At 35.3% G+C, this 15,419-nt stretch overlaps 1 protein-coding gene across 2 annotated transcripts in view; it reads left to right on the top strand.

Moving 5' to 3' along the window:
• The window catches only part of FXR1 (FMR1 autosomal homolog 1), a gene marked incomplete at both ends in the record, with an annotated part of 75,272 nt that extends 62,337 nt beyond the window's left edge, over nucleotides 1-12,935 (top strand). The window contains 5 exons of one of the 2 annotated variants that reach the window (XM_080696392.1): nucleotides 3,994-4,197; nucleotides 7,083-7,283; nucleotides 7,964-8,044; nucleotides 11,871-11,962; nucleotides 12,765-12,935. In XM_080696392.1, the coding sequence (XP_080552518.1) occupies nucleotides 3,994-4,197; nucleotides 7,083-7,283; nucleotides 7,964-8,044; nucleotides 11,871-11,962; nucleotides 12,765-12,935 (749 nt within the window). The remainder of the gene's footprint in view (nucleotides 1-3,993; nucleotides 4,198-7,082; nucleotides 7,284-7,963; nucleotides 8,045-11,870; nucleotides 11,963-12,764) is intronic. The other variant, XM_080696393.1, reaches the window with a different exon arrangement.
• Between the last annotated feature and the right edge of the window lie 2,484 nt (nucleotides 12,936-15,419).

The raw sequence follows: 15,419 nt of genomic DNA, 5'->3' as shown, positions 1-15,419 counted from the left end.
AGCATTTGTAAATATCTTACTGAAATTTGAGAGAGCACTAAAAGCATGATGTCATTTTATGTAGAATCAGTGAGAAACACATTGTCAGCTTTTAAAATAGTATCACTTAAAAAAATGTCCAAATGTCAGAGATTTTAAAATGAGAAAAAAATACCCCAGTCAGTGAAATAATGGTAGCCTAAACATGAGTAAATTTGCTTTCAGATATTGGATGGCAGTTACATTTCTTATATTAATATTTAAGTTGTTAAAACCTAAAAATGAGCTAGGCGTGGCGGTACATGCTTGTAATTACAGCACTAGGGAAGCTGAGACAAGAGAGTCACAGGATGGCCTCAGCAATCTAGTGAGACCTTGTTTCTAAAGAAAAATAAAATAAAGCTGGGTGTGTAGCTAAGAGGTAGAATGCCCCCTAAGTTCAATTCTCAGTGCCACATATCCCTCTCCCCCCAAAATCCCTAAATAGCATGCAGAAACTTTTTGACTATTTCCTGATATTAAGTGCTTTTGTGTGTATGAAACAGTCATTGAGGATTTCATCTACCTTTGAGCTATACCCTCGGTTCTTTTTATGTTTTGTTTTGCTTCAGGGTCTTGCAAGGTTGCTTAGAATCACTATGTTGCTAAGGCTTTTTATGAACCTATAATCCTCTGTCTCAGCCTCCCAAATATTGAGATTACAGATGGGCACTATCATACCCCACTTTAAAGCTTTTTTATTTTATTTATTTATTTATTTTGAAAAAGTATATATATGTTTTATTGGTGCACTGTATTCATACATCATAGTGGGATACAAACTTTTGTAGACATACATGCACCCATCACCCAGTCAGCTCCCACCCGATCCCCACCCCATTCTCTCCACATTCCTCCTTTCCATGCTTGGCTTAGTGGTTGACATCTAGTATTATAGCAATTTATCCAAAATTAAAAATGAAAATCTCACATAACAGTTTCATTTGTCTGATACCAAGCTTTTGATGACTTAAAGATAACATTTCAATATTTCTTTTTGCTTTTTTTCTTAGCAGAGAATATTTTTTTTTCTATTTTTTAGGTGAAACTATCATATATTTATATATTTATTTTTCAGAAAAAAATCTATCCTAATATGGAATATGGATTCTAGATACCCAAAACGATCTTGAAAAAGAACAAAGCTAGAAGATATATATTTTCTGATTTCAAACCATATAAAGCTACAATAATTGAAACAGTGTAGTACTGTTCTAAAGGCAGATATATAAACCATTGGAGTTAAATACAAGCCTAGAGCTAAATTCTTCCCTATATTGTCAAGTTATTTTTGACAAGGTTTCCACGAACATTTGGTGGTGGAAATAATAATCTTTTAACTAAATATTGTTGAAAAATAATAATTACATGGAAAAGAATAAAATTGGATCCTTACCTAATTCCATATACAAGTATTAACTCAAAATAGATAAAAGACCTAAATATAAATCTTAAGACTATAAACTTTTAGAAGAAAATCTGGGTCATAAACCCTCACAACATTGAAATTGGCAGTGATTTCTTGGATATGATTTCAATGTCAAAAGCAACAGAAGAGTATACAAACTCCCTAAAAAGTATAAAAATATTATATATCCAAACACATTGAAAACAGAGTTAAAAGTTACTAATAGAATTGGATAAAATTTTCCAAATGCTATATCTGAAGGTATATTAATATTCCAACTAGAAATCCTAAAAAATTAACAACAATAAAGGCAAACAATACCATTTAGAGATAGGTAAAAGACTAACATAAATAATGAATCTCCACAGATAACCAATCTTAGGTGTCTGTTGGATGGAAAATCTTGTTTCTCTGGTTCTGATGTGTGTTATCTATTCTTCTTTGTGGTTAATCTCTTTGAGTATTTTCTCTAGCGCTGGTTTTGAAGACTAAATTCCTTCAGTTTCTGTTTGTCATGGAAGCTTCTTATTTTTCCATCTTATTTGATAGAAAGTTTTGCTGGGTAGGAAATTTTTGGCTGGAAGTTGTTTTCTTTCAGAGTTTGGAATATGTTACTCCAAGCCCTTCTGGCTTTCATGACTTGGTTTGGGAAGTCTGGAGTGATTCTAATTGGTTTGCCTCTGAATGTCACTTGGCCCTTTGTTTTTGTTGCCTTTAAGATTCTCTGCTTGGCTTCCACATTGGTCATTTTGACAATTATGTGGCGTGGGGCTCCTCTTCTCCGATCCTGTCTAAAGGGAGTTCTATAAGTTTCCTGGACCTGTGTATCAACCTCTTGCTCTGTTTGGAAAATTTTCTGCTATTACTTCCTTGAAGAGAATGTTGATCCCTTTGGTTTCACTTTCTTTTCCCTCCTCTATTCCAATTATTCTTAGGTTAGCTCTCTTAAAATGGGCCCATATTTCTTCAATGTCAGATTCCTGCTGTCAGATATTTTTTTCTATATTAGAAACTATGCGTTCATTTTTGGAATGATCATCTTCTAAGAGCGAGATTCTGTTCTCCATGTGGTCTAATCGGTTGTTCATGTTTTGAATTGAGGCCTTTACTTCATTAATTGCATCCTTTATCTCTTTTTGGCTCTCTCTGAATTATTTTCGAAGCACCTCTATTATTTCTACAGTTATTTTCCTGATTTGATCTTCTAGAAATCTTTGATTTTCTGTTTTATCGGGTTCTGATGTTGTGGGGTTGTGGGCATGCATTGCTCCAGTGTTATTCCTCTTTCCCATGATTTCGGAAGTTTGTGCCTTCTCTGGGTTCTTCCCTGGTTCACTACGGCTTCACTTAAGGTGCTCTGGATCTCGAGTCTGTAGTATCTCAGACCCCACTACTCCTTTACTTTGTTGTTTCACAGAGTCTCCGACCCAGAGAGTCGATAGAGGCTGCTTTAGACTATGGGTGGTGCCAGGTTGCACGTTCTCCTATGGTGTGATATCTCTGCCACCGCCACTCCCCCACTGGGTCAAGTCCCAGGGAGTACAATACTGGGATTTCTCCTCTGTGGCCCGCAATTTGACTCACTGTTCTTGAGTTCGCAGATTTAGCTGTACTGGACTCGGTGAATTCGCTGCTGCTGCCGCCGGTGGCAATATGGCGCCGCTGCTACGCCCTCGGCTATGAGGCTGGCTTATTTCTTCTTGGTTTTGAGTTTCACTCTGAGTCCCTGCAGCATGTGCTGAGCTCAGCCACTGGGAGCTTTAGATGCTTCCTGCGCTGAAAAATCCCGCCTGGCTGTTCTGCAGCGGCTCACCTCTGCTTGCTGTAGCCGTCCGGTGAATTTGCCGCTGCCGCCGGCAGTATGGCGTTGCTGCTGCGTCCTCGGGTGTGAGGCCGGTGTATTTCCTCTGTGGCTCTGAGCTCTGTTCTCAGTCCGCTTTCTCTCTGGAGCCTGGTGATTTTTTTGTTTCTCTGGTGATGGTGTTTTCTGGGTATGAAAGGCGCTGATTTTGTGGTATTGGAGATTGGTTGTTAGCGGGGCTCTTAAGCTCCGCTTTTCTCGGTCGCCATCTTCCCGGAAGTCTTTTTTATTTTATTTTATTTTTTGTGGTACTGAGGATGGAACCCAGGGCCATTCTACTTCTGAACTACATCACCAGCTCTATTTTTTAATTTATTTTGAAACAAGGTCTCACTAATTTGGCAGAAGGCCTCACTAAGTAGCTGAGGCTGTCTGCGAACTGTGATCCTCCTGTTTCAGTCTCTCAAATGCTGGGATTACAAGCACGCACCACCATGCCCAGCTTAAAGCATTTTAACAGTGTGTGTTTTCTATAATTTTTCTATTGGCAGTGTTTCTGAACATCAAAATAATTTTTAATACAACTTGACTAGTAAATATCACTACTTGTAAAATAGTTACATGATTTTTTCTTAAATTTCACATTTGAAGCAAGCAATTACTATACTTATTTAAATGATAATTTGTAGAAAACAATTTTGAAAAATCATGAGCATCTTTTTTTCATAAGACATCAAATTTGTGTTGTTTTTTCTTCTTTCTCAAGGTACAAATTCTGAGCTGTCTAACCCCTCTGAAACAGAATCTGAACGTAAAGATGAGCTGAGTGATTGGTCGTTGGCAGGAGAAGATGATCGCGAGAGCAGACATCAACGTGACAGCAGAAGACGCCCAGGTGGAAGAGGCAGAAGTGTTTCAGGGGGTCGAGGTCGTGGTGGACCACGTGGTGGCAAATCCTCCATCAGTTCTGGTAGTCTTTTCCATACTATGTCAGCATCCATTGTTTGTTCACAGTATACTCTTACAAAAGTTAATTTGTGTCTAAGGGTCATACATTCTTAGAAATTTCTGTTTCCACAAACTGTTACATAGAAGCCAGGCATGGTGGCACATACTTGTAATCCCCATGCTTGGGATTCTGAGATAGGAGGATTGCATGGGTTCGAAGCCAGCCTCAGCTACTTAGTGAAGCTTTCAGCAGCTTAGTGAGACCCTGTTTCTGAACAAACAAAACAAAACAAAAAAAAGGTCTGAGAGTATAGCCCAGAGGTAGAAGTCTCTGGGTTCCACCCCCAGTACCACCAGCCACAGACTGTTACATAGAAAAGCATAGGTCATACAGCAATTATAGGGAAAGCCCTGTAGAGTATCCCTCTTCAGGTCACAACTTTTAGTTGGCTAATTTTGTTTTGAGGGTCACATGATTATCTCTTTAGCGTGGTGGTGGAGACTTATAAATTGGAATGTTTTTCTTGTTTTCTGTAGTTTTGAAGTATATGTTTGTTGGCTAGATAGAGCCAGCGGATTTAAATGTACACAGAGATCTAAATACTTTCTCTTATTTAATAATTAAAAATCAACTGAAAATCATTCTTTGCCACAGTATGAAATGTTTTGGGAATGGGGAAAAGTTGTGGAATCAACTCTTAAGTACATTACATTATTTGAATAATTGAGCTATTAAGAATAATTGATTAAGCCGGACGTGGTGGCACACGCTTGTAATCCCAGCATTTGGGAGGCTGAGACAAGAGGTTCACGCAGGTTCGAAGCCAGCCTCAGCTACTTAGTGAGGGCCTTTGCAACTTAGACTGTTTCAGAATAAAGAATTAAAAAAAAATAGGGGCTGGGGGTGTCGCTCGGAGGTAGAATGCCCCCTGGGTTCCATCCCCAGTACCACCAAAAAAAAAAAAAAAAAATAGTGGATCAGTGTGGCTGTCCTTAAAATTATTTTAAGTGCTCTAAATTATGTGGATTTATAGAAGTTGCTTTATTTTTTTTAGTCTAATGGGCTAGAGGGGAGAATTGCCAGAGATAGGTGAATTAGATTATTTCAAAGATATAACTTTAATATATTTTTATAGTCTTTAAAAAAAAACTACATCTTAAAAATGTTATACCCATTAAATTTTGTATAGTATTTAAAATGTTTTACACTATGTGTGTGTGTGTGTGTGTGTGTGTGTGTGTGTGTGTGTGTGTATATATATATATATTAAAAAAATAGGGCCTGGGGGTGTTGCTCGGTGGTAGAATGCCCCCTGGGTTCCATCCCCAGTACCGCCAAAAAAAAAAAAAAAATAGTGGATCAGTGTGGCTGTCTTTAAAATTATTTTAAGTGCTTTACATTATGTGGATTTATAGAAGTGTGTGCATATATATATATATATGTACACATACGTATACATACATAAATACACACACAATAAGTATATGCCAAGTGTGCTTAATATTATAAAAACTGGAACAAATCACAAAATATGGTAATTTAGGTTCTAATTCTAATGTAATTTCATTGAGCCCTTAGTCTTAAAGGGTTTCAGTAACATAGGTTTTGTATTTAATACATTGCACTGTTACCAGATGTTTTAAAGTTATATTATGCCAATTTGCAAAATAATATACTTAGTGTTTATGATTAATGGATAAACTTAGTGTCTTTTGCAAAAATGCTAGCTTTCTAACTGTTACCAAAGGAAACTTAGGAAGGAAAAATCGTGCTTTAGGTGAATTTCTTCTATAATTTGATTGTTGGAGGCAATAAATGCACATAGGTAAGATGGGTATTTTTCTTTTGAATTGTATCTTTAAACTTTCCCTTTTCTACTCTTACCCCATCTTCACATTTTGTTTCTGGAGTTGGAATACAAGTCAGCATTTGTTTTAACATTTTCCCTTCTATAACTAGTTAGAATTCCAGCTGTATTTAGTTTACTTTCTGTGTAATTACTTTGCTTTGGTTCATGGGGTGCAGGAGCATTGACATAAACACAATGGAGTATCAGTCATCTTGAATTCCATACAAAGGGCAAAAGCTCTCATAAAATTAGCTCATATTAACTAAATATCTTTAGGCTCTAGGTAGAATTACCTTGAAATGTAAATGTCAGCATGTATCACATTATGTTCAAATTCCTTATAAGATCACATGGGATTTACGTACAACCTATCTACATCCTCCCATACCCTATCTGTATATAGCCTGTTATACCTAATACAGTGTAAATAGTTGGTATACTGTATTTAGTTGTATACTGTATTTAGATGTGAAAAAAGTTTTTTTTTTTAATCCTCCTTCCCACTAAAATAATTTTAATCCAGCCAGGTGTGGTGGCACACGCTTGTAATCCCCGCGCTTGGGAGGCGGAGACAGGAGGATCGTGCCGGTTCGAAGCCAGCTGGGCTTAAGAGACCCTGTTTCCAAATAAAAAAATATAAAAATAGGTCTGAGAGTGTAACCCAGAGGTAGAAGGGTTTCCAGGAACCCCAGTACCACCAAAATAATAATAATAATTTTGATCCAAGATTGGTTGGACCTGACACGTACAGATAGCCAACTACATATTGTATATATTTTCAAAACAACATATTGTATATATTTTCAAAACAAGTCAAATGAAATATTAGGAAGAGGAGACATCTGCGTATCTTTTATAATTTATTATCATTCAAAATTTTTATTTAATTATCTTTGCTATTTTCCAGGTATAATAGTGATACAGAAAACATTGTATTTGAGGATATTATTTTTTATGGGGGAAATTGAAGTTTAGTTACCATTAGTTGATATAGATCAAAACATTCATAACTTCAGCCCTCTTAAACAAATATTTCTTGCCTCTGACATGAATATAGTGCTCAAAGATCCAGACAGCAATCCATACAGCTTACTTGATAATACAGAATCAGATCAGACTGCAGACACTGATGCCAGCGAGTCTCATCACAGTACTAACCGTCGTAGGCGGTCTCGTAGACGAAGGACTGATGAAGATGCTGTTTTGATGGATGGATTGACTGAATCTGATACAGCTTCAATTAATGAAAATGGACTAGGTATGTAAGCACTTAAGGGGAAGAAATACACATAGATATGTATATGCACACATATATAAAATTGTATTATATTAATGTATGAAGCTTTTTTCAACGAATATGCAATTTACTATTGACTTTTTCTTGGTGTTTACATCAAACAAGGTAGATAGCTTTTTAGTATGTTTGTGTGTCTAGTTCTTAAATTTGTCATAGTCAAATTATTTGAAACTTGAAGCTTTTATTAAAGTGCCCTTTGATGCCATTAAATCACTGTAAATATTCATCTGCTCTTTCTGTTCTCCAAACCAAAATCAAGCTTTCAAGCTTGCTTCTTCAGAATTACTATAAATGACACTAGTGAAGAAATGTATAACAGAGAGTGAGCATTAATTTCTGAAGGGCTCATGTGTCATTTAATTTTGTTAAACACCAAACAATACTGAGAGAACAAAGTTCTATCCTTGATTTGTGGCAATTTAAATAAGTCCAGGAGCTTGTTGTTCCGAGTTTAAACCCTTGGAACTTTGAGATAATTCCACCTTCAATCTGTTTGGAATGCTTTAAATTACATAGTGTTTATCATGTCAGTACTGTGTTTTGTCTTTGATGTTTAATTAAAGTTTCTCTTTTCCTTTCCTTAAATAAGAAAAGAAGTTTTGTTTTGTCAGAATAGTTCATGGTAAACTTTGCAATTACAGATGATAGTGAAAAAAAACCCCAGCGACGCAATCGTAGCCGCAGGCGTCGTTTCAGGGGTCAGGCAGAAGATAGACAGCCAGGTAACTTGAGTGGATCTGTTGACATCAGGCCACAAGCATGAAAAATAACGTGATGTGTCTGCATTCTAAATATATTTACATGTGCACATGTGTGCATATATGTTCCAATTTTGCATTGCATAATTGTTTATTCAACTAATAAGACTTACTACTCTTATAAAAATGCATTCTTCCCTCACAATGTAAATGTTTAGTAAATCAGTCTGATTGAACTAATGTTATGGCTTGATTTTTTTTACATGGAAAACTGTTGCAAAAACCATATTTTGTTTACTTGGCAGATTGTTCACACTTGAGATGATGGGGCCTGCTGTCCCAGGGACTGTTTTGTAGATTGTGATTGAGGTTGATTGGCAAAACTGGGCAGCTTTTGCATGGTGCCTGCTTTACTATATCTGAATTCAGCACCTCATTTATGTGGGATTTGTAATACCCACAGTTTAAAAAAAGAATAAAAGAAAAACACTTAAGCATCTTTTTTCTAGTAGAGAAATGCATGTTATATTTTTGTTTTATCATAGTGTGATGCCTTTTCCTTTACACCGACTAACTATTCAAATGAATAGTCTTAGTTTCAGTGTTGTTATGTAGTCATTTCTAGTAACTGCAAAAAAAACTTGTTTGCTGTGTCTATATTATTTTGAACATAATTCTATTTTTTGTGTACAGAGAATCACATGTGTATTCATCTTGAAGAAATTGTGTGCACCACAAATAAATCCCTTTGAAACTAATCAATTTTTGCGTTCTTTCCAAACAAATTTTTGTGTTTTCCACTAATACTGTAAATTATAGCATCTTTAGTATGTTTAGTGGTTGTAGAGATACTTGGGAAAACTGGGTAAGGGTATTAGTTCCCATTCTGAAAAGCTCATACTTTAGAATCTAGTTAGGAATTTTAAAAGACGTTAAACACTGTCAAAAAATAGAAAAGTGTCTAGAATGTTTTTTCCCCTCTGTATCTTTTTCTTCCCTCCTTTAGTATTAGAAATATATTATAGATGAAGAGAGATCACATGTGATTCATTTTTTTTAAAGGTGTTACAACAGTGAATACATTTTGGCCTTTATAAGAATATTCAGGTTACTAGTATGGGCTTGACATGTAAGGTGACTGTTGGTTAAGGCTATATATATTGAACTAAAATAGGATTTTTTGAACAGGGTGAGTTTTCTGAATGCTATTAGTTGAAATGAGTAATTTTGAGTTGTTGACAATGACTTAGATTTGTTTCCCATTCTGCATCTAGTCCTGTTTTGCTCAGCATTGTTTTTGGAGCATTACTGCCTCTTTTCTCCTAAAATACCTAGCATTCCTTAGTCTTGTCTCTCACCTCACTAAAGATAGGAACTTAAAATAGGTGAAACACGTACCAAAGTTAAAAATTGACATTGTCTTAAAAACAGCATCATTTTTAATTGTTTGCATTTGTTAAAATTACTATTTTTTACGACACTTATGTGACAATCCAGTTGTGTCAAATCTTTGATCCCATAGAGGAAACTTGAGTCCAAATACTGCTTCACAGATTGCCTGTGAAGATTTTGTAAAGTTATATTAGAATCTTGAATTTTTAAGGGCCTTGTCAAAGTATATTATTCCATCTTTGTGAATTGCTTCAACATATATTTCAGTTGAACGTTATGTCTGTCTATACAACAGGATTTTTAAATAGATGAACTCTTTCAGATGTCATTGAGGCCTGAACTATGGAAACAGGGAAACATTCATTGTTGTGCTCCCCAGACTATTGGTAGAATAATTCTCAGAATGGATTTGTTACTGTGTTTGTAGACATAATCATGAAGTAGACTATAAAAATGTCCTCTTTGCCAGTATTGTAAACTCTTAAATGTATTCATAAGTTCATGCAATGAATTTAAGTGGTAATTTTAAAAGCTTTTAAATGCATATACTAAGTTCATTAAAATTTGAAGCAAAAGTGTCAGTTTTAGACTTTTAACACTCTCTAGTTAGCCTTCTAATATAAGTCTGGATAATAAGTTGTTTCTTTATGATTTTAAAAGGCTCAGTGGTTGCTGGGCGTGGTGATGCACGCTTGTAATCCCAGCATTTAAGAGGCTGAGACAGGAGGATCGCGGTTCGCGGACAGCCTCAGCTACTACTTAGTGAGGCCCTTTGCAACTCAGTGAGACCCTGTTTTAAAATAAAGAATAAAAAATTGGGCTGGGGGTATAGCTTGGAAGTAAGAATGCCCCTGCATTCCATCCCCATTACCACAAAAAATAATAAATTAAGCCGGGCGTGGTCCCCGTGCTTGGGAGGCTGAGCCAGGAGGATTGCGCAGGTTCGAAGGCAGCCTCAGCTACTTAGTGAGGCTCTCAGAAACTTAGTGAGACCTTGTTTCTAAATAAAATATAAAATGGGTCTGGGAGTATAGCCCAGCGGTAGAAAGCCTTTGGATTCCACCCCCCCCAAAAAAAATAATAAATTAATAAATAAAGGCTCAGTGATTGTTAGAAAGTTCTTACATCTTAATATTAGTACACTAATTCATAATTAAAACAGCATGGATTATGAATACTATCCAGCTTTTATATCAAAATGATATAGGTGTGTATAATTTAAACTTGATGGACCAAAATTTCCCATACGTAGTGACTTTAAATAATTTACTTTTTGCCAGGTGTGGTGATGCACACTTGTAATCCCAGTACTTGGGAGGCTGAGACAGGAGGACAACAGGTTCAAAGACAACCTCAGCAATATAGTGAGGCTCTCAGTAACCTAGGAAGACCCTGTTTCTAAATAAAAAATTGATTTGCATGTAGCTGGGAGGTAGAATGCCTCTGGGTTCAATTCCAAGTACCACAAAAAAACAAAAAATATTTTTTTTTCATTTTTCACATCATTAGCTTGTTCACATAATTTAAAATACATATTTTTTATTCTTTAGGGGTTTTCTTAGTTTGTAGTAGAAAATATTTTTTGAAAGAGTGGTGATATTGACATTTAGGTCTGTGAATTCAGAATTTCAAGTTTTTGAAGAGGAAAAAGAAGTTAGAAAATGAGGCCAGTCCACACAACCTATAGTGAGGTCATTTACTGCATTTGGGTTAAGAGTAGGACATTAGCTTGGGTTAGTCCTTTTCCTAATCCACTACTTCTACTAATTGTAAAAAAGACATATACATTTCAATCAGTCCTTAGCAAGACTGGCAAAGTATGGAGGATAGGGTGGTTACTGAATTCACCCTGGCCCTTTTCACACCCTGGTCAGTGTCCATATCCTTAGGGTAGTGGTTTGTCATCTTCTGTTTTGCTTATACTTACTTGAAATCAGAAAAGTGTATGGTTAATCAGAAATGGTTTCTAGAATGTAATATTAAGTCATGGAACCACAAAATGTCACAGTTAGATAACTGCAAATCTAACATATTAGTAAATCTTTGGTAAACTTCAAATTTAAGTGTATCACATCATGATTTGTCCCGTTTTCCCACCACTAATTGCAAACACTCAGTTGGGTGCTTTGAACACTACACTGCATTTGGACTTCTTGGTTGTGGGTTTCTACACCAAATTTGTCCCATAACCATAGATACAGTCAGAATGAAAGAGCTGGAATATTGAAAAAGAGGATTTTAATAGATTTCCTCAATTTCCAGCTTGAAATTTTCTGTTGTCAACACTAAAATCATAGGTGAATTTTTTTAATTTTGATTTTCATTTGAGTGGTACCCAGCTTAAACATGAAATTGGGTGATCCACCACTAATTTTAGTAGTGAAATTACTCTTTATCCATAAATAAACTTTAGAAATACTTTTTTCAACACCTGTAATTTTTTTCTCATCTTTAACAGTCACAGTTGCAGATTATATTTCTAGAGCTGAGTCTCAGAGCAGACAAAGAAACCTCCCAAGGGAAACTTTGGCTAAAAACAAGAAAGAAATGGTAAGGAGAATTTAACCTGTAGGGTTTTCTTTTTCTTTCTTTCTTTCTTTCTTTCTATCTTTCTTTCTTTCTTTCTTTCTTTTTTTTTTTTGTTTTGGTATGGTTTAGCTCTATTTTTTACTTTATTAACATACTGTATGATCATTTGTTCCCCAAATAGACAAATAATATCTTGTAGAAAAATATTTTAAAGAAGATTCTTGATTTTGTTCTTGGCCCCAAGTAACTGAAGATATGCATGCTTGAGCTTCAAAGTACTTTTCAGATAGAACTTTTTAAAGTAGCGTTTGTGAAATTCAGTCTGCCCAAAAATACTGGGTGTAGAAACTTAATTGTTGTGCAGATGCCTGTTTACTTCTTTTTAGTAATGAATATAGACATTTTAAGTTTCAATTCTTTTAAATGCTTTCAGGGATTTGATATATAAATATTCTATTAAAAAAAGGTGAGTAAAAGTAAATGATGATTTTCTTTACTTTGGGTATTTACCTGTTTATATCAGTCATTAACCTGGTGAGCTTTTCAGGTGGTTTAAAATGAAACTTAGGTATAGGTTTCATTTAAACAGTACAGATCTTTTCTATGGTTTGGATACTCCTACATACTAACAATACAGAGTTGAAAGACCCAGAGAGTGGAATACATTGGTATTAGTTTTAAATTATAAGTACATTTAGCTCTTTTACCGTTGCATATGAAACTGAAGCTTTTTATTAGCTAATTAATGTTTGTGTAGCTATTTTTCTCCTCTGATATAGATTTCATTTACAAAGAAGTTGAAAAAGTTGTCTCCCTTTGGCAGGCAAAAGATGTGATTGAAGAGCATGGTCCTTCAGAAAAGGCAATAAATGGCCCAACTAGTGCTTCTGGCGATGAAATTCCTAAGCTACAGCGTACTCCAGGAGAAGAAAAGATTAATACTTTAAAAGAAGAAAACACTCAAGAATCAGCTGTCCTGAATGGTGTTTCATAAACTGAAGAAGTTCCTAGTTTACAGTTCTTTTACATTACATTTACAATAGTGCTTGTACAAGCTTGCCAAAGATAGAATATGGATCGCCAGTCTTTACATCGCACTTTCAGTTCCTCCATTTGGAATTCAGAAAGGGGAGGGATCCTGAAGAAATCCTATGTTAAACATACTTTGACACCTACTGTGTTATAAAATATATCATCAGATGTGCCTTGAGAATAGTATATGTAACATTAAAAAAAAGTTGCTGGCTATAGGAAATGTTATTTTGTTTTCAAAATATGGCAGAGATGGGGGAGGTGGGTGGGGTGGGATCCCTAACGTAATATTCTTTATGAAAGCATTAGCTGCTTTTGTTACATTTTTAATAATATGCAACCACTTCTTCACCTGAGGAAAGCTAGAATGAAATGCAGTCTAAAATATTTTGCACTGAATTGTAATTTCTTCATTAGTTTAGTCTGGAAACTGGTCTGTTTTAATGTGTTTTTTAAATGCTGTATGTAGAGGGAAATCTGCAGACCACTGGAATACATTTGTTAACTCTCATCTGCAGGGAAACTGGGTGATATTGGCAGTGACTGTTCCTTCATTGAGGCTTTGTTTGGTTTATTTATTAAAGTGTACAGTATTTAAAAATCAAACATAGCTTTAGTTTAAAACACTAAGCTGAATTAGTCGTGTCCATTCAGACATAACCTGAACTACTGAAAAGATCAATTTCCAGAAGGTTTATTCTGTATAAACTACATGTTAGTCTTCAGTAGTATCTTTTTCTTTTTTTTTTTTTTCTTTTTTTAAAATTTTGGTTGTTTGATGTGCAATATGTTTTTGTATGCAGGTAGTAAATAAACTTTGATCTTCCATTTGCTGATTTTTAACTTTCTACTTTTTATGCCAGTTATTACAAAGTAGTTGGAGCTAGAACACCTAGAATAGTATTCTCTGCTTTTAAAAAGCATCTGTTCTCGTGCATACATAGTATTAAAATCGTCAGTTGCCTGTTTAACCATTTTGTGACGAATTCTGTGAAATCTTAACACTTAAAATTTAGGCTGTGAGAATAGATGGCTTAGGGAATTTAAAATACATTTGATATTGGGGAAAAATATCTTTGTCTCAAGTTCTAATCTGAGACAACCTTTGGAAGACAAGGGAAAATTTTATTTTTGCCTTTAATTCTTTACTAAGTTATTTTTTAAAAGTAAGATCTCAAGATCCAAGTCAGCCTAAGTTATTTAATGAAGCACTCAAACCTAACAAGACCCTGTTTAAAAATAAAACTCGTTTGTGGGTGTAGATGAGAGGTAGGGTGCCTCTGGGTTCAGTCCTCAGTCAGTACAGTAAAAACCTTGACAATTACTTGGTTCAGCCTAATTATGTTTTTAAGTATGTAACTATTCTAGAAAGTCAGTAGTGTCCAAACTATCCAGAACACTACTGAATGGTGGAGATAGATGTAGCATAAGGATATAAAATTAATTTATAAATTCTTTGATCATCTCACTTGAGGCTAAGGTTTTTGTATCTTCTCATTCAAGTACTGAAGCAAATTGAAAAACTAAAGCAGCTTTGTGACCTGGTCTTTTTTCCTTTTTGTTAAAATTACTCAGTTGGGAACCAATATTTTACTACTGCTAACTTGTCTGTGGATTCAGTTTCATCCAACCAGAGAGCTGGATTAGATCTCGAGGGCCCTTCCAGTATTAGAATTTGAGTCTGGTTATGATACACGTAGGCACTCATATAGAGAAAGCTTAATGAAAATTGGTGGTTGAATCCAGGGGCATTATGCCTCTGAACTACACCCCCAGTTTTACTATGTTGTTGAGCTGGCTGTGAACACATTCTCCTGTCTCTCAAATTACTAGGATTACACATCTGTACCACCTCACCAGGAGATACATTTCCAACTGGTTAGATTGCATTCTAAACAAGGGCAATATTTTTTTTTCTCAGCCTTAAACTTCATTAAGTATACCAACTAATAGCTTATATTTAATGACATTATAAAATATACCTATTGCTTTTCTTGTTTAGAGACCATTTTCTTAAAAGTATCTTTAATAGTTTTTCTAGATGAGCCAATTCACAATTGTTGCCTGGAGCTTTTGTTTTTCAAATGATTTGCTGTTTTCCAGAGAGCTGTAGATATATTTTAAAGTTCCATTAATTGAAAACAGCACTTAGGTGACAACAAGTGTTAATATGTTCCAGATTATAACATCATACTGTATTAATCATTGGTTCAGGTTAACAGGATAGAAGCACTTTGGTGTCCTGTTGCTAAGGCAACAGTTGGCTGGCTCTAAGCACATATCCAGCACTCTGCAGCACAGAGCAGCAACAATTTTTTTTTTTTTTTTTGCCATACTAGGGACGGAACCCAGGAACATTCTACCTCTGAGCTACACCCCCAGCCCTATTTTTTTATTCATTATTTTGAAACAGGGTCTCCCTGAGTAGCTGAGACTGTCTGAGAAC

The sequence above is a fragment of the Muscardinus avellanarius genome, assembly GCF_963383645.1.
Source record: "Muscardinus avellanarius genome assembly, chromosome: 5".
NCBI lineage: Eukaryota > Metazoa > Chordata > Mammalia > Rodentia > Gliridae > Muscardinus > Muscardinus avellanarius.
This window is presented reverse-complemented; position numbering and strand designations above follow the sequence as displayed.